The sequence below is a fragment of the Podarcis liolepis genome (assembly GCF_965112155.1).
Source record: "Podarcis liolepis genome assembly, chromosome: 2".
Lineage (NCBI taxonomy): Eukaryota > Metazoa > Chordata > Lepidosauria > Squamata > Lacertidae > Podarcis > Podarcis liolepis.
The window spans coordinates 42,661,036-42,684,411 of NC_139555.1; the positions used below are offsets into that span (position 1 = coordinate 42,661,036).

At 52.1% G+C, this 23,376-nt stretch overlaps 1 protein-coding gene across 4 annotated transcripts in view; it reads left to right on the forward strand.

Annotated features, from left to right (window-relative positions):
• The window catches only part of CAMSAP3 (calmodulin regulated spectrin associated protein family member 3), a 45,011-nt gene that overhangs the window by 19,450 nt on the left and 2,185 nt on the right, over nt 1-23,376 (forward strand). The window contains exons 3-18 of one of the 4 annotated variants that reach the window (XM_083490699.1): nt 6,113-6,247; nt 8,055-8,153; nt 8,802-8,834; nt 9,818-9,865; nt 11,589-11,727; nt 11,882-12,021; nt 12,569-12,662; nt 14,164-14,215; nt 16,045-16,118; nt 17,189-17,261; nt 17,459-19,187; nt 20,219-20,355; nt 22,001-22,233; nt 22,420-22,516; nt 22,710-22,828; nt 23,088-23,206. In XM_083490699.1, the coding sequence (XP_083346825.1) occupies nt 6,113-6,247; nt 8,055-8,153; nt 8,802-8,834; nt 9,818-9,865; nt 11,589-11,727; nt 11,882-12,021; nt 12,569-12,662; nt 14,164-14,215; nt 16,045-16,118; nt 17,189-17,261; nt 17,459-19,187; nt 20,219-20,355; nt 22,001-22,233; nt 22,420-22,516; nt 22,710-22,828; nt 23,088-23,206 (3,321 nt within the window). The remainder of the gene's footprint in view (nt 1-6,112; nt 6,248-8,054; nt 8,154-8,801; nt 8,835-9,817; nt 9,866-11,588; nt 11,728-11,881; nt 12,022-12,568; nt 12,663-14,163; nt 14,216-16,044; nt 16,119-17,188; nt 17,262-17,458; nt 19,188-20,218; nt 20,356-22,000; nt 22,234-22,419; nt 22,517-22,709; nt 22,829-23,087; nt 23,207-23,376) is intronic. The other 3 variants (XM_083490701.1, XM_083490700.1, XM_083490702.1) reach the window with 3 other exon arrangements.

A 23,376-nucleotide genomic window follows, 5' to 3' on the forward strand; every position in this document is an offset into this window, starting at 1 on the left:
TGGCAAAAAATAAAAAAGAGATGAAAAGGGAGCAGACGTCCAGGAAAAAAGGCTTTGGCCTGTACCCAAGGTGTTTTGACGATGCACGATTTTGGCTTTAGGCATGATCCCCGGAATGTAACTCTCACATAAGCATTAAAAATTAGTCTATATTAGTTAACCACAATGTGAAGCATGAATTTAGTAGTTTTGAAATGTGGTTAGCGCAAATGGGTGCAGTCATTGCCTAGATATATATATATGCCTGGAGCTCTGTGATCTGGTGATCATGATGACAGTAGCACAGGCTTCACTAGATCTGGTGCTTTCCGGATGTTTGGGACCACCATTCCCCATCAGCGACTGTGCTGGCTGGGCCTGGTGGGAGTTGTGGTCCACAGCATCTGGAAGGCACCAGGATGGCGAAGGCAGCATTAGTGGCTGGGCGCTGCTGTACAGAGGAAGAGCACTGGCTGTTCTGGGCATATGTTTGATGTAACTGATGGTTTGGGGGAGAGGGTGGAGAAAAATATTTTCTGTGAAAGGATCCCCTTGCCACCAGCCCAAAGGCAGGCTCTGAATTGTGGGGAGGACGCTCGCTGCTCCTGTTGACGGCCTCGTGTAAATGCTGCTCTCCCCAGCGCTGTCCTGTCCTGTGCAGAGGCATGGTGGAGGCCCTGAGGGTGACAGACAAATCCCCAAAACTCCTTCCCTCCTCCCTCCCTCCTTGCCTGCCTCTGTTAATACAAGGAGCGTCTTCTGTGGCGCCACAGCTTCAGGGTGGAGCCTTTACAAGCTTAGATCCCAGCCACCCCGTGGGAACCCCTTCCCTCATCTCTCTGTGGGTGGGGAGGGCTGAGGTGTGGCTAAAGACAGGAGAAGTTTCTTTCTACCCCCCACCCCCACCCCAAGGTCTTTTGACTCTCCCGCTTGGGAAGCTGAAGCCTCCTGTTGCTCCCTTCGAAGCCCCGTTGGTTTGTAAAGTGCTGATATTATCAAGGAGAAAAGATGGGCCACAGCACTCTAAAGGTTAGATGGCCAGAATTAGGAACATCTGCCTCATGCCAGATGAGGCCACTGGTCCCTCCAGCTGAGTGTTGTTTACACTGACTGGTAGCAGCACTCCAAAGGTTCTTCCCTCCCTGGAGACTCCTAAGGATTGAACCAGGGACCCTCTGCTGGCAAAGGAAGTTATTTACTGCTGATCTAAGGCCTGGCATGCGCAGACATCTGTACACGTGTGAGAAGGAAGGTCCTCTGTACAAGCTGCTAGTCGTTTTTCACTTGTACACAAGCACATGGGAATTCAGGTTTTCTTTAACTTCGGTGGGACCTTAGTGGTTTGTATCATAGCAAATCCTAAGAAGGCGGGAGAACAGGATAATATCCTAGAAGGAAGGGTGCTTTTTTGTTTGTTTGTTCTGGTTTACTGTTGCAGGGGTGAAACAGGGTCCTGGCTTTGTGTGTCCCCTTTTAGAAGCATCTATAACTAGCCAGCTCGGAGTGTGTGTGGGGTTGAGCAATAATAAGTGAACTTGGGGAAACTTATCTGCAATAGCTGACAACTCCACATCCTATCTCCCTTTCCAGTTTATCTATTTTCAGGAAGGGCTGTTGTGAGGCGGGGATGTGGTTGGGAAACACTGTGGGTGTCTCCCTCTCCCCTCTGCAAGAATACAGATGGGAAAAAGAGAGCTGTGAAGGGTGGGAACCATACACTTATTTAGGTGTGAAAGGCAAGAAGTGTGTGAGAAGAGAGAGGGGGGTTCAGAAGGAGGCTGAGGTTGGAGTCTGTCTGTCCCTCACACCGAAGCCCACCCCACTGTGTATGAGGGATTTTAAAAATGAAAATTGTTGACGTGTTGATATGAGAATTCCAAATGGATACACTGGCAACAAAGGAGGTGGCAAAAGAAAGAAAACTCAGTTAAAACACTAGGAAACCAAGGGAAGAGTGGAAGGGAAGTAAAAGTAAATATATATATAGCATTTAAACAGCTTGGAAGAATATATATATATATGTGTGTGTGTTACTATTATTAGTACATGTTTATGTTTTATAAACATGTTATCGTTTTTCTTTTCATTTTGTGCATGCATGTAACAGAATATGTGTTGATGGCAAAAACAGAAAAGCAAATAAAAAATATTTTTTTGGGGGGGGGTTGCTTTTGCGGTGGAGCAAAGGAAGACCTGGAATATGGGGGAAGCAACACAAAGCCAGCGCTAGGAAGGATGTACAAATTGTTAAAGCCCAGAAAGGGGGCTTGGGGATTTCTGCTTTCTGCTCCCTGGGCCCAGCAATTATCATTCTTCCACCTGTGCTTGTGTAATGGGAGGGGGAGGCGGGGAGGGGGAATCCCCGCTACTGGTGCGGCTCTGCTGGCAGGTGCCCAGCAGGATTGCTCCGCGCTGAGCGGGTATCTCTGATTGCTATTAATTTTGCTCTGGTGATTCTGTCAAGGCCGGGAGGAGAGGCGAGAGCACCAGCTAGCTGGAGGGAGGGGTGTCCTCTATCTCCCTTGCTCCCAGCTGAGTGCTGGGGAAATGGTGCCCATGGAAGCAATTGGAAAGGGAAGGTTTAATCTTGCCCAGGGTTGAGGGTGAGGAGAATGATGGAGACTCTTGATTTTGATCCGGGCATTTGGAGCCCCTCCCAAGGAAAGTGTAGATTGCACTCCACATGGGACAAGATGTTTAGAGAGCACACAGCTAGGCTGCCGCCACACCCTGAACTCCAAGAGTATGGGAGAGCAAAGCAGCGGATTAGTTGCTCTGTGGAGGGAGCTGGTCGTGGCAGCCATGTTGGCTTTCTGCCAGCAATGATATTGGAAAGCAGACATCAGAGCCAGAGCCGAGCAGTGTGGCTATTATCCGACTCCCCTGGCCTCGTCTGACACGGCCTCAGTGTATTTATCCCACAAAGGCCTTATTGAGGCCCAAGCAGCTAAAGGGAGCGTGGCTGTGTCTGTTTTGGGCCTTGTCTTTGAAGGAGGGGAAGAAGAAACCAGGGGAACAGGGTTTTTTAGCCAGAGGTCCCCCGTCCTGAGGTGTGCTAGGTGTGGCCCCAGCTCTGAAGGGGAATGAGAGGCTTGTTCTCAGGCTTCTCCCTTCAGGCTTGACACATCCCTTATTCTGCATTATTCTCTCTCTGTCTCCCAAGTACGAGCGCCCCATTAACACCCAAGCTTGATTCACTGTCGAGTCAACAGCTTTTTCCTCTGCTGCAGTTCCCGCTCTGCTGGTGCAGAAAATTGGGCTGCCAGGAAGGGCTGGGTGTGGTGTACCTAGAGGCCGGCATCTGGCCTGCTTGCTGCCTTTGGCTTGCAAGGGCCCAGTTGCTGTTGGGCACTCGGTGAACTCACATTTTGATACTCCTGCTCTTCTTCCTTTGAACCCACCTCCTCACAAAAAAACCCCATTCCTGGATCAGGCTAGAGCTGTAGTCATTTGAATAACCAATGCAGTGTTTGTGTGATTACATAGCCCATTCTTAAAACGTTTGCCATGGTAGCAGTAAGTTTTATTTGATGACAAAACTTGGGTCCTAGGATCTGTATTAAAGATGGGTGGGAGCTTTCATTGCATTTTACAGTTGTGGGCTGACTTTCCATAACTTGTTCAGGCAGGGGTTTCAGTAAAAACTTTGTGCAGGGTGCACCAGTTTGGCCAGAACTGAGTAGCAAAGTTTGTCCCTTTTTGAAAGCTGATCCCATACCTGCATGCAGAGAATGAGCATGTCAGGGAGAAGAGTTCAGTTTAGTCCAGGAGCAGAGAACCTTTAGCCCTCCAAGTGATGATGGTCTCCAACTCCCATCAGACCCAACTAGGATGGCCAGTGGTCAGGGATGATGGGAGTTGTACTCCAGCAACATCTCTGGAAGGCCACACATTGGCTACCTTTGGTCTAGTTTCATTAGTTCAACATTTTATTTTCGTGGTAAAAAGGCTTCAGACTTGCAATTCCTTCCATGCAGCCTGAAGAGGTACAGTCCAGAGAAACCTTCATCACTTGAATTTAGCTGATTGTATAAACTGTCCATCCTCATATCGTTGTGAGGCAAGCCTTGAGCAGTATTCAGTTGTCCTGTTGGCACAAGGATTTCCACTTGGGCAACTGGGCTTCTACCACTACCACCTTTGCCTTGCATGTGCCATGCACCCTTCCTAAATCTACTCCAGAGGGTTGGAGAAACCCCTGGAACAGCTTTGCAGGGGGAGGAGAGAGGAAGAACATTCCGTTGCACAAGCAAAAATCCCCGTGCTGATGGAACATTCACTTTATGCTGCGTTGGATATTCCCCTCCCCCCTTGACTCAGCAGAGACTTCACTTTTTTCCATTTCTTGTTAGCAGATCACTGCTGGCAGAAAATCTTCTAGTGCTGCTTCTGCCATGGGGGTGAGGTTGTAGGAGGGAGAGTTCCCTGTCACATTTTCTGTTCAGGAGCTTAACAGACAAAAGTACCATTATTCAGCGCCTGGGACCTTCCTTCATATTTCCATAGGAAGTGGCTCAAGTTTATCCCACCTGCTTAAACCTCTTGGCTAGAAGGATTTCAGCTTTGCTTGGAGAGACCACAGGCAATTTTGGGTCTTCCAGTCTAATGTTCTATCTGCTGCTTCTCTCCCCATGTCTGTACATCACAACTGTGACCTTTGTCAACCACTGCAAGTCCACTGTGAACTGCAAATGGGTCCTATCAAGAAAGATGCTGTCTTCCATCTCCCCCTGCCACTTTAGAATATCAGAAGGCAGCTGGCATTGTTGCTAGGGTCTTCGCAGAGATAATTGGCTTGTAGGCTATCCTATTAGACCTGCCCAGAAGCAGAAGAGGCTGTTGCTCCTGGACCCATAGTTCCTGGGCTTGGGGCACTGAGAAATCTTGCATGCAGAATTTGGAGGGAAACATGGGGGCAGGCAGACTGCATGCATGATGACGACGATGCTGGTAATAAAGCCCAATATCTGCACCTAGCACATGTTCCCTTTGCCCCCAGGCTGCTCTCATCCAGGTTCTCCTTAACAGCATTAAAAGCTTAAGGCAACTAATCTGCTCTCCTGTGGTGTAAGACTGGGACTGAGCTTGCTCAGTCGGGCACAGCAAGGGGGATTCTCATGTTACCATGATCTGGCCCAAGACTCCAGTCCTTGTAGTGGGGTGGGACAGCTGAAAATAATGCCAATATATTTCACATCTGGCAACCAATGCACCCTTTTGGCTTCAGATAGTACATGGGTAGAGGAGGCTAAAAAGCCCAGGACACAAATTTGCACAGCCCTCTAGCAACTATGGTGGCTCATTTACCAGAAGTAATGTATTTAGCATTAACTCTGAAAGTGTATACTAGATTCTGACCAAACTAAGCCCCCTAGAGCAAAATATACACCAGGAAGCTTAGTTTGGTCAGAATCGAGTATGCACTTCCAGAGTAAATACATCTACGTGCTGCCAGCCTGCATCTGCTGGTAACTCTATTCATTCTGCTTATTCACCCCAGCCAAGACGCTGTCCTTCCAGCATGCCCCCGGCACTCTGTGTGCTTTATTACACTGGAGAAAGCAGCTTATGCCATGGAGGGCTAGCCTGTTGCCCTGTGATAGGAGAGCAGAACATACCGTATTTTTTGCTCTATAAGACTCACTTTTTCCCTCCTAACAAGTAAGGGGAAATGTGTGCGTGTCTTATGGAGCGAATGCAGGCTGCACAGCTATCCCTGAAGCCAGAACAGCAAGAGGGATTGCTGCTTTCACTGCGCAGCGATCCCTCTTGCTGTTCTGGCTTCTGAGATTCAGAATATATTTTTTCTTGTTTTCCTCCTCCAAAAACTAGGTGCGTCTTGTGGTCTGGTGCATCTTATAGAGAGAAAAATTACAGTAGTTGATCTGTGTCTTTGAACTTTAGGAAGCAGGGAGAAAAGTAAACTGAACTTGGCAATTCATCCTGAGGAATGATGGAGCTTGCTTGCACCTGTCCCAGCATCAATGGGAAGATAGTTCTCCCTTTTCCTGTGTAATCTCACACCTAGGGGTGGCACCAACTGTGTGCCTGGCTCCATTTGTGGGGTAAGGATACCCTCGTGGCTGAACACAGGTTGCCTAACTTGTCTCTCTCTTCCTTGCCACACGTACAGGGTGCACACCTGGCATTGATTGACTCACTGATGACAGCGTTTGCGTTGGAAGCCACCAGCTCACTCAGTGTTACGCCAGGCACTGATCTGGCAGCCATCTCCTGGGACCAGAAACTTCTGCACTGGATAGACATGGTACCTTATTAATCAATCAATCAATCAATCAATCAATCAATCAATCAATCAATCAGCTATTCTTGATATTTGTGCTTCCTCCAGATTACTTAGGTGGGCATAGAGAGAGTTAATGTTCCACTTTATTCTCACAGCAAGTTTGTTTGATTCTCTACTCCAGGAACCTTTACTCCTCTAGAGGTCAACTACAACTCCCATCAGCCCCTGCAAGGATAGCCAGTGGCCAGTGATTGTTGTAGTTGTAGTTCAGCAATATCTGGAGGGCCAGAGGTTCTCCACATCTGCACTAGTCCATGCCCAGCTGCACTATCCAACCTCTGACATGGAAAATGTGAGGTTGGAGTAAAATGGTTTGGATGGATTACTTACGATTTGTGAGCCCTTTGGGATTTTATCCTACTAAAAATTGCTATAAAATCTCACCTGGAGCCCAAAGGATAGGGGCAGGATAATAAACATAGTTTTTTCATTGGTTTTGAATATGACCTCATAGAAATAAAAGGGGCAGTTCCTTGATTCTGTTCCGGCCTGTTTCATTCTATCTCTAATTTGCTGCTGTTGTGAAGGGGTGCTGGGCTTACTTTGCATACATTTAAGCTCAAGTGGAGTTGCATTTCATTGCCCTTTCCTCTCCAGCAAAAGTTTTTTTACACCCACATGCCAATGGGGGATTAACTTCATGCATCTGATAAAGGGATCTCTAATCCATGAAAGTTTATCCCCGTAACACATTTGTCATCTTTAATAAGGTGCCACAAGTCATTTATCTCTCTTTTTGGCCTGGACTCAGGAAGGCAGTCATGTTTTTGGAGACACGTATAACATGACCTGTTTGGGAAGGAGAGGAGAATAGGAGAGGAGGGACCTTCAGCACCTTAAAGTGGTCTGTGGGTGGGATATGCAGGGATTGGTAAGGTGTGTGTGCCTCTTCCCAATACATTTTTAAAAAATATCTTTTATTTAAATTAGTTTGACTTTTATTGTATCCTGTGCTGAAAAAAATAAATAAATAAAAATACAGTCATACCTTGGTTTTGGAACAGCTTACTGTATTTTCCCGTGTATTGGATGAGGTTTTTTGACACAAAAATCATGTCAAAGGTTGTCCAATACATGGATAGTGGCATGGGGGGAGATGCCGCTGGAAGTGCCGCGATCTGAAAGTGCTGGGTGGCGGCATGCAGCTTCCCCCGATGCTGCTGCCTACAGGGAGCGATCTGGGGGCACTGGCTGGCGGCACGCAGCTTCCCCTGATGCCGCTGCGCATGGGAAGCACTCCTTGGATCGTTTCCCGCGCGCACAGCAGCATCAGGGGAAGGTGCCCTCTGGCCAACCTCCTGGCTGGTTAGAGCACAACTTCCCTCGATGCTGATGCGTGAGGGAAACACTCCCTACCTGTGTGCGGGAAATGATCTAGGGAGTGTTTCCTGCCCACAGCTGCGTGGGGGGAGAGGCTCAACAACTTTGAGCCATCTCCCCTCATTTTCTTAAAATTAAGTCCCCCAAAATAGGGGGGAGGGTCTTATACATGGGGGCCTCTAATAGACAGAAAAGTATGGTAGTTCCTAAATGCCGCAAACCCAGAAATGCCTGTTCTGGTTTGCAAACTATTTTTGGAAGCTGAACATCCAACGGGGCTTCCGATTGGCTGCAGGAAGACAATCAGAAGCCACGCTTTGGTTTTTGAATGTTTTGGAAGTTGAACGGACTTCTGGAACGGATTCTGCTCGACTTCCAAGGTATGACTGTATTTATAAAAAGCAAAACAAAAAGCAACAACGGCATGCTCCTTGCTTCCTCCCTCCAGATCATCCACAAGATACAGCAAAGCAGCGAGCAGGAATGCACTCAGCGGGCTGCTCCAGGAACTGACGGCCAGACCCAGGCCTCCAACAGCGGTCCCAAGGTGCGTTTGCCCAGCTCGTGCAGCTTCCTTCTGAATGGAGCAGGGAGGGAGCCTGGACTTGTGGCGTAGCTGGAGTGGGAGGGAGGGAGGCCATTTGTGGGCCCTGCCCCAGTAGCCAAAGTGTGGTGATGGAAGGGTGGCTTTATCCATGCCGGCTTTGTTCTGCGTACAAGCCACACCCTTTCCCTCCCGCTCTTTCCTTCGAAGATAGAATTTGCTTCCTCCCTTCTGACTGACTCCCTGCCCCCCAACTCTAGCTCATGTTTGGGAACTCCCTGCACCCCAAGGATTCCCTACCTCTCCCCCTTGTAAATCTGCTGCTTCGCCCTCCTCCTGTGAGGTGGCCTTTGTCTGCTTTGTCCTTGCTTTGCGGGCAACCAGAGACCCTTGACTTCTCCCCCAAATCCATTCTGTGGGGCTGGCTCACTGGCTCTGTTGGCCAGAGTGGTCAGACCATATTGAGGGGGGGGGGGTGGAGGCGGGTTGCCTGCCTGAGAAGCTGCCCCGTTCATGTTCCCGATGGGCCCAACGACGAGGCCTCATCCCAGCCCAAGCTGCCCCTCCGGCTTCCTGTGCTGCGAGTGCGATACCGTCACGGTGTGTTATGTGACAGAGCTGTCTTTTTCTGCATCTTTTCCTCTGCTTCAGTGTCCCACAAGGTGGTACTGGAAACTGGTTCCTGTAAGTGGGTGGCTTTACTTATTATCTCCCTGCTGCTTTTGGCTCCTGCGCTGCATGCCAGGGGGACCCAGAGCAAAGGATGCTGGGGATTTAGGACCTTGGAGCAGAGATACCTGAGTGTGTGTGTGTGTGTGTTTCAGTGAGGGAAAGGCTGAGGGGACGACATTGCCCTGCTCCCTGTGGGATGGGCACCTGCCTGAACTTTGGGGAGACTTTGAGGGCAGAGGGGACCCTGTCCCGGGAGGAGGAGGAGGAGGCGTGTTCCCACATGAGACACCAGCTGCTGGGATGCTGGTATATCCCAGCATCCTTTGTTCTCATCTCCCTTCCCTCCGCAACCCGCTCCTGCTTTGCTCTCTCTTAGCTCCGCGTGTTGGGGCACATGAGGGTTGGGTTCTGGCGGTGGCGGTGGGTGCTTAACTGATCTCTTCTTCCTGCCCTGAATAACGCAGCCTCCTTGGGGTTACAGGTGCCCTGGGGTCTAACGGACAGGCAAGAGGGACTGCCTCAGAGATCAACCGAGAAGCCCCGGTTTTCATTTGTGCAGAGGGGTTAAGAGACAGCCAGAGCAGGGCAGCTCATGCCTGGAGCTGCCAAGTAGGAACAGCATGCTAGTTACACGACATTCCTTTATTCCCCCCTTCTGTGTTGCCTTCTGTCCCCCCCCCTCCCCGCCATTTGCTTGCTGCCCAGCTGTACTCAGTGCAGCCGAGAGTGCGGACTAGTCCGAACTTAGGCCTGGATGCTACATTGCATTTAGTGTTCAGGAGTGTGGGGTGCTCTGGAAGGGAGAGAGGGCTCTCTCGGGAGCCCCAGGTGCATGCTGGGGAGGCAGAAAGCTAGGCCTTGGCTAGGCCTTCCCTGCAACCCCCTACCCCATTCCCCAGCCTTGTAAGGCAGCAGCAGCAGCCCTTCCCTCCTCTCTCCTCCCTCCTTGCGGGTGCATTGATCAGGCTCTCTCTTTTCTTTGCTATTGCATCCAGCATGCCATCGCTTTTTGTTTGAAGGAGTCGGGGAATAAGCCTCCTGTGGTAATGTATCCGTCGGCGCGTGCCTCCCACCGCCCGCCTCCACCACCTTGCCATCCACCTGGGTTGCTGTTTTCTAGGACTTCGGGCCGTTCCTGCTGCAATGGGCCTGGGCCGCCTTTCTCCCCTGCCCCGCAAGCTGCCAACTTGCCTGGGGCTTGGAGAGGCGAGCTTCCCCCTCCGCTCTGGACGTTTTCCAGGGTCCTCCTCCCTCCACGTTCAGAGCAACCAACAGCCACCTCCAAGGGCTCCCCCCAAACGCCCACAAGAGACCTGCCATTCGCCCTCAGTTCTTGGGAGTTCGCCTCATCTCGTTGCTCACCCTCCAAACACAATCAGCCCCTCGCCTTTCCAGAGCCTGCAGAAATCCAGGGTTGCATTTCTTGTTTTTGTTAGACACTCTGGTTTTTGTTCTATTTTAGGACGTTTAGTGTGGGGACTTTTCTCTCTAGAGCTGTAAGGTGTCAGGAAGGGAAAGATGTGGGTGCAGCCATCAGCACAAACCCTCTCATTACCACCACTGCCCACCAAAACTCCTGTGTCGAGAGTGGACCTGTTGTGACCACCTCCTCCCTTGGCTCCTTTTGGGTCTCTCCTGGGCTGGCAGGTGGTGGTGGGGGGGAAAGGCTTGCTCCATTAATTATTGGCTTCAGCAGTGGTGGAGGAAGGGGTAGAGCATCTGTCAAGCTGGTCTCCAGAGCTTGCTGTCTACGGCCAACTCTTTCCCACCCCCGGGGATATGGCCCTTTCCCTCTGAAACCTCCCTCCAGCTCATTGCAGCAGGAATGGAGGTGCCCCATTTGCCTCTCTCTCTTTTTTCCCCTCCCCACCCTTTTTTTATTTTTTGCTGGCCTGCTGGGTGTCTGTGCCTGTTTGTCTGTCTGTGCACCCCTTCCCCCCCCCCCTTTGCCCTGTGCAATGTCTGCGCACGGCCTGCCCTGCTCTGTGTGTGTCTCTGGTGTGGGGGCTGCCTTTTGTTGTCTTGTCTGCTGTGTCCTGGGGTGAGGACAAGCATGTTTCCTTGGAGTGGGAAATGCAGTTATTTAGCAGGACTGACTTGCTGGCTCCTCTGTCTTCTCTCCTACCCAGGGCAGACCCCTGACCCCCCCCCCATTTAGCATCCCCTCACAGCCATTGTGGCGCTGCAGCCCACTGGGCCTAGCACTAGGCCAGAACCTCCCCTTGGAACATTTGTGTGGTGGGGAGAGCGAGGGGAGCTGGCAGCTGGTCTTGGGGGTCACTCAGAGCTGCTACAGAAGGGAGAGTGTCTCCTTTTCTCCTCCTATGCTGGCTGCTTCCTCCTCACTTCCCTCCTGCTTTTCTCCTCCTTGGCTGACACAGAGGGACTTGTGCCTTCGAGGGACTCGCTTGCGCCCCCCCACCCCCGCTTTATATCCTTTGCCTCCCTCCCAGCATGCACTTTGCTCTTGGTATTGGGGCAGGGTGGGGGAGGTGTCATATTTTGTGCACACATATTCTTGGGGTGGGAAAGAGGGTGTGAATCTTGGCTGGTTCTTCACCCCCTGGGTATTCCCAGGAAGAGTTCCATGAGGGCTTCTGCATGGTGGTGAAGTTGAGGGTGGGATGGAGGAGCTTAGGGTGTGAGGCCCTGGACCGAGAGGAGGCAGGGGGTGCATCTCTTCAGGCTTTTTCAAGTGTCCCTTGTGTGGGGACTAGCTCCTTCCGTCGCCGTGTTGACTTCCTCCTGCGTTTCTGCCCCGCACAGATCCGCTATCGGAAGGACAAGGCGCTGCCCAAGCAGACTCCCTGCTTCCCTGCCATCACTGGCATGAAGGACCTGGCCAGCGGGGGCGCCATTGCTGCCACCATCCACTACTACTGCCCCCAGATTGTGCGCCTCGAGGGTAAGTCGGTGCTCTGGGTCCTGGGTGGAGGGATGGGGCAGCTGCTCGGAGCTTGCAGCCGTTGTGTGTGCATCGCCTCCACTCACATGTGTGCGTATGCACATGCATGCACCCCACACGCTGATGGCTATTGTGTGCTTCCCTTGCCCGGTAGATGTGTGTCTGAAGGAGACCATGTCGGTGGCAGACAGCCTGTACAACCTGCAGCTGATCCAGGGCTTCTCTGCGGATTATTTGGGTGGCTCCTGCTTCCTCTCCTTGGAGGACCTGCTATACATGCCACCTATGCTGAGGGTGAGTGCTGGGACTGGGCAGGAGGTGGGGCAGTCATCCAGCCCCTCTGTACCTCTAGAGATGAAAACATGGCTGTCCTGGCTGCAGTAAGGGAAGCCCCGCAGAGCTTCAGGGGCCGAGGAGCTGCTTGGAAGGAGCCCTGGCATGGCAGAAGGAAGCCTTGCTCCGTGCCCCGTGTGGCTGCTCATGTGGAGCAAGCGGGGATTAGTGTTTGGTCTGAGCGTCCAGCCTGCCTTGGCCCTAATGAGCCTTGGCTGGGGCCTCCGGCTGCACTAATTGGAGGCTGATCGTGCAAGAACAATGAGGCCCTTCTGCAGTGGGTGGCAGGGCAGTGCTGGGGGCGGGGATTGCGGTGGGTCAGGAGACAGACGCTTTAGGCACCAGGAAGAGTTCTTCTCAGGAGTGCTACCTGCAGATGGAGATGGTGGAGCAGAGACTAGGTCCTCTCCTCCCCCTTGTTCTCTGGACCCAACTCTGGCTAAGTGAGGGGAATGAAGGCTGCTTCCTCCACAGACTATTTGGCTAACTCATTTCCCTTCAACCCCAGATAAACGTCGGGGTGTTCCTGGCAGAGTTGTTCCTGTGCTTTGAGGTGCTTAAGCCTGACTTTGTGCGCCCAAAGGAGCTGCCTGGACTTCAAGGTAAGAAGGTGGCAGGTGTGCTTGTATGTCTGTGGCACCCAGGAAGCTGCACTGCTTTGGCTTGCTCCTTGTTGTGTGTAAACTACCTGCTACTGCCTCTCTGGGGTTTCAGGCCCAGAGCCTTTCCCCCGACCTACCTGAAGATGCTAAGGATGCTGGAGTCTAAGATATGGCTGCCCCCACCCTCCACACCTTAGTGGTAGCAGTTAGCTTGAGGAGCATCTAACCCAGGATAGGGCAGTCCATTCCCAGCCTGCAGAGCTGTGCTGTTTTTGGTGTGTAGTATTGCAAGATACTTGTCCGTGCATTCATTATGGGCAGACTCTTGTATTTGGTATATTATGTGCTGATAATTTCCATTGTGCTGAACAGGCAGAAAAACCCAAACTATCTTCCCCAACTCCCGAATAACTTAACACCCACCCCCAATTAATAATTGTAGCATATACGGCAAAAAAATTTTTTGGTATACTTGTGAACGTGAGAATTCTGATTTTTGAGGTATATGGAATGCTGGTGGGATAATTAGAGTAGAGGAGGGTGCACAGTCGACATGGGGAGAGAAAGGAAGAAGTGCAGAACATCTTAATTGCAGCTGTATCTAATTGTTTCTGAAGACATTATTACTAGTTGCATGCTTTCCAGACATTTTGCAAATCTGGGGCCCACGCGCCTGCTTTTTCTTAATTTTGAGAATGAAAAGCTTCTCTTAAAGCTTTAGGAAATTTGTCTTGCACAAGTTATCTGTTACAGTTCGTACAATATTTTGGGCTAGATAATTGGCAATCAGGTCCTCCCTTCCTTTTAAGGGGGAGATGGAAAGAGGGTATAGCATATGCCTCCCACATTACGTGGTATAAACCAAAGGTGACTGGTCTGTTTGTTTCACACCGTATAGCCACTTTGATCTGATCTGATTAATTGAACAAACATATTCTGCCTGTGGAGCATCAATGGATCCTGTTACGGGATTTAGATTGTGCTTGCCTTGGCTTTATCTTGACCAGCATTCATGGCTTTTCCAAATACTTGTTAAAACCTTGGCCCTTCCTGGAAAGTTTGCATTTTGATGTTGCGAACACTTTTCTGGTCTTCCTGCAAGAAAAGATACCTTTAATTCCCATTGTGCATTCTGTACATCAGGTGGTAAATTGCATGCCTGAAAAATAAAGAAAAGTGAAGGCTGCGCTATAAAGCCTGTCTGTGCACACAGGTATTTGATAGCAGCCTATCACCGTCACACTTCCCCCGCCGCCCTAAATCAGTTGTCCCACTGAGTAAGTGGAGCAGAGGCATGGGTTGCTGGGAGCTGGCATGCTCTGGCCCTGGAACAATGGCCTCCTGTGTGAGCCGAGATGGGAGCAGGTTCCTCTCCTGCCCTTTGGTACACGTGGTTGGCATTCCCACCCTTTCCTGACCTTCTAGTGACTTAATCCTCAGCGTGAGTGCTCTGCTCCCTTCCCCTCTCGGCTTGTTCAGTAAAGTGGCTGTTCTCTTCCAGATTCCCCTGGGCTGAATGACTCCCTGACGCCCAACAGTGGGAACAACAGCAGGTAAGGGAGCCTCTGCTACTCTCACCACCGCCACTTTGAGCCTGAAACCAGGCTTGCCCTCTCTTGCCCATGCTGGGAGTCAGATTTGGATGCTGTGCTTTGCAAGGAAGGTGTCTGTGGGTTGCTCTCTCTCTCTGGTGCCTCATTCCAGAGCTAGGATTTTGTAAATGGATGATGATGTAGGAGCATGAGAAATTGCCTTATGCTGAACCAGACCCCATTAACCCATCTCTCTCAATATTGTCTACACCAGGGTTTCCCAAACTTGGGTCTCCAGCCGTTTTGGGACTACAACTCCCATCATCCCTAGCTATCAGAATCTGGTCAGGAATGATGGGAGCTGTAGTTTCAGACAGGGAGCCTCTCCCAACCCTACCTAGAGATGCCAGGGATTGTCTTCTCCAGGGCACCAGTTCCCTACCTTTTCACCCACTCTGCATTCTGCCATGTCAGCTCCAGTTCCAGCTTATAAAATGAAGCTGCTTTAGCCCAAGTGTGTTGCTATCACTAGCTTCCCTGTCTGGCAGCGTGGCTAGCCAGTCTCCCGTGGATGAATCAAAGCTGTTGGGAAGCCTTAGACGGGAGTCATGTCCAGACTGCTACCTGCAAGTCCACAAGCCATGATGTTGCTGACAGAGGACTCCAGGCAAGGAGCCTTTGGCTCTGAACATGTTGCTGGACTCCAACCAGCAACAACCAATGTGGCTGCTGGTCAGGAATGATGGGAGTTGTACGCTGCTGGTGGCTTAACTGTGCCCTAGTGCTCAAAAACCATGAATCCCTTTAGGAATAGCTAAATATTGTCTCTTCAAAGGGGCAATGTTGCTATTGCAGCTGACAGAGGTCTGGGAGAGTCCTTGAGGTCCTTCATGATTTCTGTGCTGTTAACATAAGAGTCCTTGCTTTCCTTAAAAAAAAAAAACAACCCCACTCAGCAACTTGCTCTTCCGATGTGTTAGTACTCTGCCACAGCTTGACTTCCCCCCTCTCTGCTTGCCTAGGGGGCCTCTCCACATATTAATATTAGACAGTCTTTGGGGAAACGTGATCTGGAAGGAGTTATTCCTGCAATCAGGGTGGGGAGAGCTCCTTATGTTTTTTGTGGTGGCTCATTGCCTCCTTATGTTTCAGGAGGGTTGGACCTTCCTTTGCTCTGGGGAGAAAACTGTGTCCCTGGCACTTCTAGTGTGTGAGTCGGGTGCTCCCTTCCTCTGATCAGCTGTAGCTGCTGATCAGGGGAGTCTTTGTGGTTTACCTGGATTGAGTTGCACTGGTGGAGTAAAGGGGAGAGCACTCTTGGCCAGAGCAGCTGCTCTCCCTTTGCTCCAGGCCAGCAGAAATTGTAGTTCTTCTTGCAGGGCAGGTGGGTGGGTGGGGGTGTGACTGGGCAAGCTTCTGATCTTTAAAGTAGGCACAGCTTTCCTCCCATGTGCAAGTTATGGGAATGCCTTTAGGCAGCAAATTAAAGGAACTTGTTCCTGCAAGTCTGTTCACTTCATTTGCCAAACGAATGAGCGGAATCAACACTTAGCAGAGTGCCTACATGTTCCACGTATAATGTAATGCAGTGATTCTAGTGTTGTGCAAATTCCTTCTTGGGTTTCTATCACCCCTCCCCTTTAAAAAAACAAACGCAACAACCCACACCAAACTAGTCCTATTTCCTCAAAGGACTAGCTTTCAGCACCCAGTTTCCCTCTGCTGACTTCGCTTGGATTGTGCCTGGAGACCTAACCAGTGTGCAAGCAGCATCTGCTTCTCTCTGTGTAACAACAAGTTTTGTAGCAATGTTCTTAATTTGATCTCATCTCTCTCCCCCCCCCCCATAGCTCCCCAGTTTTCAGCTTCCGCCACCCACTGCTGCCTGGAGGGCAGGCACAGTCTCCACTCTGTGGTTCTTTAGGTAAGATGCTGCTGCTTTGTCTAGTCTCTCCCCCCTCCCCCGGCCAATACAAACCACATACAAGCTGTGGGGGAAGAAAAGGAGTCCTTCAGTTCTGTTGGGGGTAAAAGGTTAAGCAAAACACATGCAAGTCTCTTGGAGGTCCTTCTTAAGGCGTCATGACTGTAGGCATCCCCAGGGGCTTGTTTCTGTGGTTTCCCAAGCTCTAGGTCCTGGATAGCTGTTCAGCTTTACCCAGCAGCTGCTGCACATTTCTCAAGAGCAACAGAGCCATAGTATGCCTGCCTTAGATGGCACAATTTTAAGATGCTTTGGTAAAGGCGCAGTATGCTAGATTTCATTGCATGAGTAAGGGTGAGCTCTATTGAACCTCTTGTAGGGCAATAAGGGCTGCAATTTGTGCAACCAGAGAAGGGAAAGCTCTGCCCTTCTGGATGCTTTGAATCTCCTCTAACTCCTATCCGGCCCAGCTGGCATGGCCCAAGGCCAAGGACAATGGGAGTTGTAGTCCAATTATGTCTGGAGGGCTGCAGGTTCCTCCTTCCTGGTTTACACCTGGAACTTTGTTTGTGCTGGGTAAACTGGCCTATCATGGGAAAAGATCATTCTGTGAAGGCAGGTTTTAATCTACATCTCACCTCAAGAGATGGCCCTAGACAGCCTGAGATATATCTGACGTCATCGGAGTTTGTGCTGCTGACGTCGTGCCCTCGTGGGCCTTTGGTTTCCTTTCAAACACATGCTTTGTGAAGGATCCTTGTCAAAGTCGAGCGGCTCTCCTTTTGTGTACTTGCTCCTCCTTGTTTTGTCCCCCAAGGACAGCCTGGGCCAACTTGGAGCCCTCCAGATGTTTTGGGTTCTCACTCCCATCAGCCAGAGCAAGCATGGACAATGGTCAGGGAGGGATGGGAGCTGGAGTTTGAAACATCTGGCAAGCTGCTTGGATTCCTCTCACCCCTTGAGTTGAGGGCCTTGACTCCTGCCACCAAGTCCCTAGGACAACCCCGCTGTATCTTCTTGTTCCTCTGCTCTCTTGTTCCTCTGATTCGGGTCCTTTTTTGTGTCCTTAGGCTCCCTGCATCACTCTACATCCATGTCCCATGTTGAGGGCTTTGGTAAACCATGGAGCAAGAAGCAGCTCAGGTGAGGAGCACGGGGGGTGGTTTTCATATGGCCAGAGGAGGGGACAACTTCCCAGACCTCTGCTTATCCACCGACTTGGGATACAGAGTTCTGAGAAGCAGTACCAGCAGGTTGTGAGTGGAAGGTGGGCTTGGAATGTCCCAGCTTGTCCGTCCTTCTTCTGCTCCTAATCTTATCGCTTTGCTCCGCTTCCCTAGCCACCCGTTGTCACAGGCGGTCTCCTTCAGCATCCCCTTTGGCTTGGACAGCGATGTGGACATTGTGATGGGGAACCCGGTGGGCATGCTGCGCTCTGTCAGCTCAGACAGCCTGGCCCCTGCCCTCTATTCCTCCTTGCCTCGCTCCCCGCGCCCCCGGTCTACTGACGTGGTTGAGGCCCCCAATGGCTTAGTGACAACACCGCTCCACGGGGCTGGACCCAAGGCCCAGGAGGGGCTGGCCCTGGAAAACGGGCTGAGCGATGGCTACCCCGACCTGCCTACCATCGAGGAGGCCCTGCAGATCATCCACAGCAGCGAGCGCCTGCTCCCCGAGGGAGCGCCCGATGGCTTTTACCTGCACTCTCCGGAGCCGCCGAAAACTTCTGTGCCAGAAAAGGCACCCATGGCAACTGTTTACCGCTGCCACAATGGCCCCCCCAATGGGGCCGAGCCAGCCCAGGATGGCAGCTTAGACTCAGACGCCGAGGAGCCCACGCGGGCCCCTGGCGGCCCCGACGACTCCACCTCATGCGTCAGTTCGCTGAGCTCGCAGCCCGACAGCACGGCTTCGTCTGCCTCTGGCGTGCGCATGACCAGCTTCGCGGAGCGCAAGAAGAAGCTGGCGGCGACAGACAGCAAGTCCAGTGGGATCAGCTCTGAGGGCTCTGAAGTTGGGCCTGTCCCGCCAGACGAGAGCCCCGCCCAGAGCCCCGCTCTCAGCTCAGAGATGAACCAGCTGGGGGCGCGGCTGGAGGAGAAGCGCCGGGCCATCGAGGCTCAGAAGAAGCGCATTGAGGCCATCTTCACCCGGCACCGCCAGCGCCTGGGCAAGAGTGCCTTCCTGCAGCTACAGAAGGCCCCCGATGCCCAGGGCCAGTCGGAGGATGGCCGGCTTGCTCTTGAGGAGCGGCTTGCCCAGCTGGAGGCCGAAGAAGAGGCCGGAAGCCCTCGGGCCCGCCTAGACAACAAGCAGGTGACCTTTTCCCCGGAAATCACCAAGGGTGGAGCGTTGGACGAGAACCTGGGTGACTACAACCGGGCGGTGGCCAAGCTGAATACCGCCCTGAGCTCCCTGCAGCTGGACATGCAGCGTCTGAGCGATCAGCAGCAGCGCCTCCTGCTGGATAAGAAGCCTAGCGTGCAGGCCTGGGTGATCCCAGCCCCAAGGACCGGCCGTGAGGGGGCTCCTCCCCGCTCTTCCCTGGAGCTGTCCTCCCCATCTCCATCGCCCTCCCCTTCCCGCAAGTCCCGCTCCCCTCAGCCCACCCCTAAGAAGTCTCCTGCCCCGGCTCCGCCCAAGAGCCCCCGGCACACTCGGCCAGTGGAGCTGAAGCTGCCCCCCCTCACGCGGGTCCTGACACCTCCCCACAACGTGGACACCCTCCCACACCTCCGCAAGTTTTCCCCCAGCCAGGTGCCCATGCAGACCCGCTCCTCCCTCCATTTTGCCGAGGACGAGGAGCTGCCCGTGCCAGAGGCCCAGGGGAACTTGCGGCCCGTGGCCTCGGTGCCCCCTCAGGGGGGCAATGGCCGTGTCTCGGGGGATGGCACCAGTGACGTCTCCTCGCCCAGTGACCGGCGCAGCAGCCTGATTGAAATTCCCTTGTCCAGCCTGAAGGGGGAGGAGGAAGACGACGATGCAGATGGCGACGACTCGCTGGAGGGATCCATCACCGAGGCCCTGGACTCCGAGCCGGCCCGGGCTGGCATGGGCTTCTACTTCAAGGTAAGCGCTTGAAGCGGAGACTGCTAACACTCATGGTGGGCATTCTGCACTTTCTATAGAAGAGCTTTTGGAGCATGGGCAAGAGGCAGCTGGGTATGGCTAGGCGCTTGGAGCCGGCCAGGGCTAGGCTGGGCTTCAGTTGGCTGTGCTGCTTCGCTCTTTCTTGGCTGGCTCAAGGTAATAGGAGCAGGCGGCCTGCAGTGGGACAGGGATTCCAAGGGGCCCCGTTTGACTGGCAGAAGCGTATGCAGAATGTACAGGTGGGGTTGCTGAAGCCAAGTGCTCGAACAAAGACACTGTGTGTGTGTGTGCAACTTAAAACGGGCATCTCCTTTCTGAGATCCTTGTGGGTCAGGGAAGATCTTTTTCCAGACGTGTTTTTTCTACTGCGCCTGCTTAAATCACACCAGCTGCTGCTGCTCTCTAGTGGCAATGCAGATCTCTGCAGCATCTTGGACTGGCCCAAAGATAGGACCAGAAGCATGAGCTCCAGAAGCAGAGCTCAGCCTCGAAGAGACGATGGAGTGTGGGTCATGTACAGAATGACCTCGGCCAGGTTGACTTGGGATTTGCAGTGGGAGTTTGAGGTCTCAGTTCCTGAGCTTTCTGCCAGTTTTGGACCTCATTCTGAGACTCGATAATCCTGGGACCTCCAGGCATTGATAAATCATGCCTGGAAGTTTTTTCATTCTCTCTATCACCTACCCTTGGGATTCGGATCCTATCTGTAGGTGCTAGGAATCCCATTTTGGGCAAGCCATATCTATGAGTGGCAGGATCACACAGGATACATGGAGTGGCATTTCCAGAGGGGTTGAGAGCAGTTGGCTCCAGTCCAGAGGAAGGTAGAAAAAGAACCTAAGAGCTCTGCTGGATCCGACCAATCTAGTTCAGCATCCAGTTGTCATTGTAGCCAACCATAAGGACAGGCCTGGCTGCTGCGTGACTCCTGTCCTGAAAGTGAAAAGTGACCCTGCATCTTAGAGGACTCACCCACCCTTTCTCTCTACTGACTCGCTGTGTTTGTTCAGGATGAGGCGAAGGCTGAGGAGGAAATGGCGCAGAAGCGCGCAAGCTTCCTAGAGAGGCAGCAGCGACGCACTGAGGAGGCGAAGCGCAGGAAGCAATGGCAGGAGGCGGAGAAGGAGAAGAAAGAGGAGGAGGCAAGGTGAGATTGGGATGGGGGAAGCCACAGGGTCCTTCTCATTCTTGGCCCTCCTTGTAGGCATGACCATGGTAGGTGCTTCTGCTGTGGTGGGAGGCCTTGTGCTTCCAGTGTTCCACCCCCCCCCCCCAATTGCTCTATTTGGTTTCTCCAGTTCCCATGCTACACCGACACTTACAGAAATCGAGTCACTCAAGTAATGCTTTATACATCCATAACTACTGCTTCATTTGTTTTGTATTGGTTCTGATGCACTGGGATTTCCCATTGTGTGGAAATGGCTCTCATGTCACGGTGGGGCCTTGTGTGAATGGGGCCCTTTTCACTCAATCTTCCATGGCAAAAGGGGCAAGATTCAGGGCCTGGCCATTCAGAATGAGGGTATAATAAACAGATAGGTCGCACTTATTCCAAGGACAGTGTCTGGATCTTTCTTGGAGCAAAATGTGCCCACCTTATGTAGAGCCAATGAACTCTGACTGCTTGGAGTGCCATCTTCAAGGACTTTCTCCTGTACAAACCCTGCTGCCTAGAATGAGATTTGTGTGTGAGCAAGATTGTCTAGTGCAAAATAAGTTCCTGCTGGCCCTCAACGCGTAGATTTTCTTCTAAGCTGGCAGCAGAAGTGTGTGTGAGTAAAGGAAATAACCTGGCAAAGTGTCATCTGTTGCTTGCACCTTCCCCCAGCAGGGCTCACTGCTTGTGCTATGGAGGGCAGAGGAATCGCTGTAACCTCTGGCAGATGCTTGTGAGCCAACCACCATTTTGACATTCCTGCATTGACCTGATGAACCATTGTCTTGGAACATTATGGGAATAATTTGCAGGGGATTCTAGGGGACATATTCTAGAGCAGGAAAAGTCAATGTGGTTCCCTCTAGATACTGCTGAACTACAAGCCCCCACCTTGTTCTAGGGCATGGGTAGGCAAACTAAGGCCTGGGGGCCAGATCCGGCCAAACTGCCAGTCTGGGAATCAGCAAGTTTTTACATGAGTAGAATGTGTCCTTTTATTTAAAATGCGCCTCTGGGTTATTTGCGCGGCATAGGAATTCGTTCATTTTTTTCTTCAAAATATAGTCTGCCCCCCCCCCCCCAGGTCTGAGGGACAGTGGACCGGCCCCCTGCTGAAAAAGTTTGCTGACCCGTTTTAGGAATGTTCTTGGTTTGCACACAGGGTATCAGTTGTGCCTACTGAACCTGGCTGTTACGATCCATGAGCTGAGAATGCAATCACCTCCCATTGTTGCTTCATACTGCAAGAGAAGAGGGGTAGTTCTGGGAGGCGTGTCTGTGGTTACCATACCCCCGCCCCCATTAAGGGGCGGTTTCAGAATGCAGATGAAAAACTAATGCATTTTACCTAAAGAGTAACTAAGGGCAGAATTCATTTGATGAGTCCCATCAGCGGAAGCCCTGTGTAAGGACTTTCATTTGCACAGTAGGGTTTCCCCTGCTGCGCACCCTAAAACTGGAGAGGAGAGATCAGCCCACTTGGTGAGCTGCAGTGCACTTTAGTATGATGTTGAATCCTTCCTCCTATAACAAAAAAATGCCCGGTGGATTTTGGGTTAATAGCAGATTCTGTGCCTGGTGGGCTTGTGGTCACTTTTAACCTCTGGCTGTGTTCTTGACTGTGCTTCTCCAGACAGCGGCAGGCAGAGGAGCAGCCCCGGCAAGAGGAGGAAGTGGTGGGGCCGAGGCGCGGTGACTTCACCCGCCTGGAATACCAGCGGCGCCATCAGCTCAAGCTGATGGAGGACCTGGACAAGGTGCTGCGGCAGAAGCCCACCACTGTGCGCGCCCTCAAGAAGGGGCGGCCCAAGACCGTCTTCTGTGATGACTCTGCCCTAGCGCGCAGCCCCGTGAAAGGCCTCCTTGGTAAGAGCTGTGGCTAGTTGGGAGAGGAGCTGGGCACGCTCTGCAGGGTGGTGGAAAACTTGTAAATGCAGCTGCCATGTGTCACGGTGGCGCTAGAATGCAAAGGGACCGTGGTTCAGGAAAGGGACAGCTGTGGCCATGTAAACTTTGCCCCCATCTCCTGATCATGTGTCTGCCTATTCCTAGGCTCCAAGCTCAGCAAGGTGTATTCCCAGTCGACTCTCTCGCTTTCTACAGTGGCCAATGATCCTGGCAACTCGCTCTCCATCAAGAGGTCTTCTCGGTGAGTTTGTAGTACTTCTACTTAGCCTTGTTACTCTAACACATTAAGAGGGCACAGGGGAGATGCAGAAACCCTGGCAGTGTGCTCTAGGGTGGGTGGGATTTGGGTTGGCCTTCTAGCTAGTAGCAGGCCCAAGGAAAATGGGTTTGTGCTGCGCTTGCAGACGTTAAGGGTGAGCACTTCTGTTTTGCAGAGCTGCGTCTCCTTCTGGGCCAATGTCCCCCAGCCGGTTGCTGTCCAACCAGAACCGGGAGCGTGACTGGGAGAACGCATCGACCGCCTCCTCGCCAGCCTCCATTCCAGAGTACACAGGTAAACCTCTTGCTGTCTCAGTCCTCCCTTCCAGAAAATTCCAGCTTTCCTCCTGTGACACTACAGAGGGGGCTCTGCTAGATCTCCTCCTCCAAATGCACTGGCAAAGTGTCTTGATCTGGTGCCTGCTCTGCAAGGGCATCAAGAGACCTCCAGATCTTTTGCCTTGTGAAGCATCTCTGTTTGTCTTGCCAGGGCTGCCTTCCTTAAGGAGCCTCGTGAGCCTGTCTTCTCTACTGAACTCTTCTTCTCTCTGCAGGACCCAAGCTGTACAAGGAGCCCAGTGCCAAGTCCAATAAGTACATTATTCACAATGCACTGTCTCACTGCTGCCTTGCTGGCAAAGTCAATGAACCCCAGAAAAATCGCATCCTGGAGGTAAGCTGAGGGGGCAATAACATGGGGTGGGATGGCAGGTTGTTAAATGGCTGTGGGCTGGGCAAGATGCATCTTTCGCCCTCGACTTGAACTGTGCACATCATATCTTCCTCTGATCTCTGTGAATTTGGAAGATCATGTTGGTTCCAGCTCCTGACTCTGCATGGGCT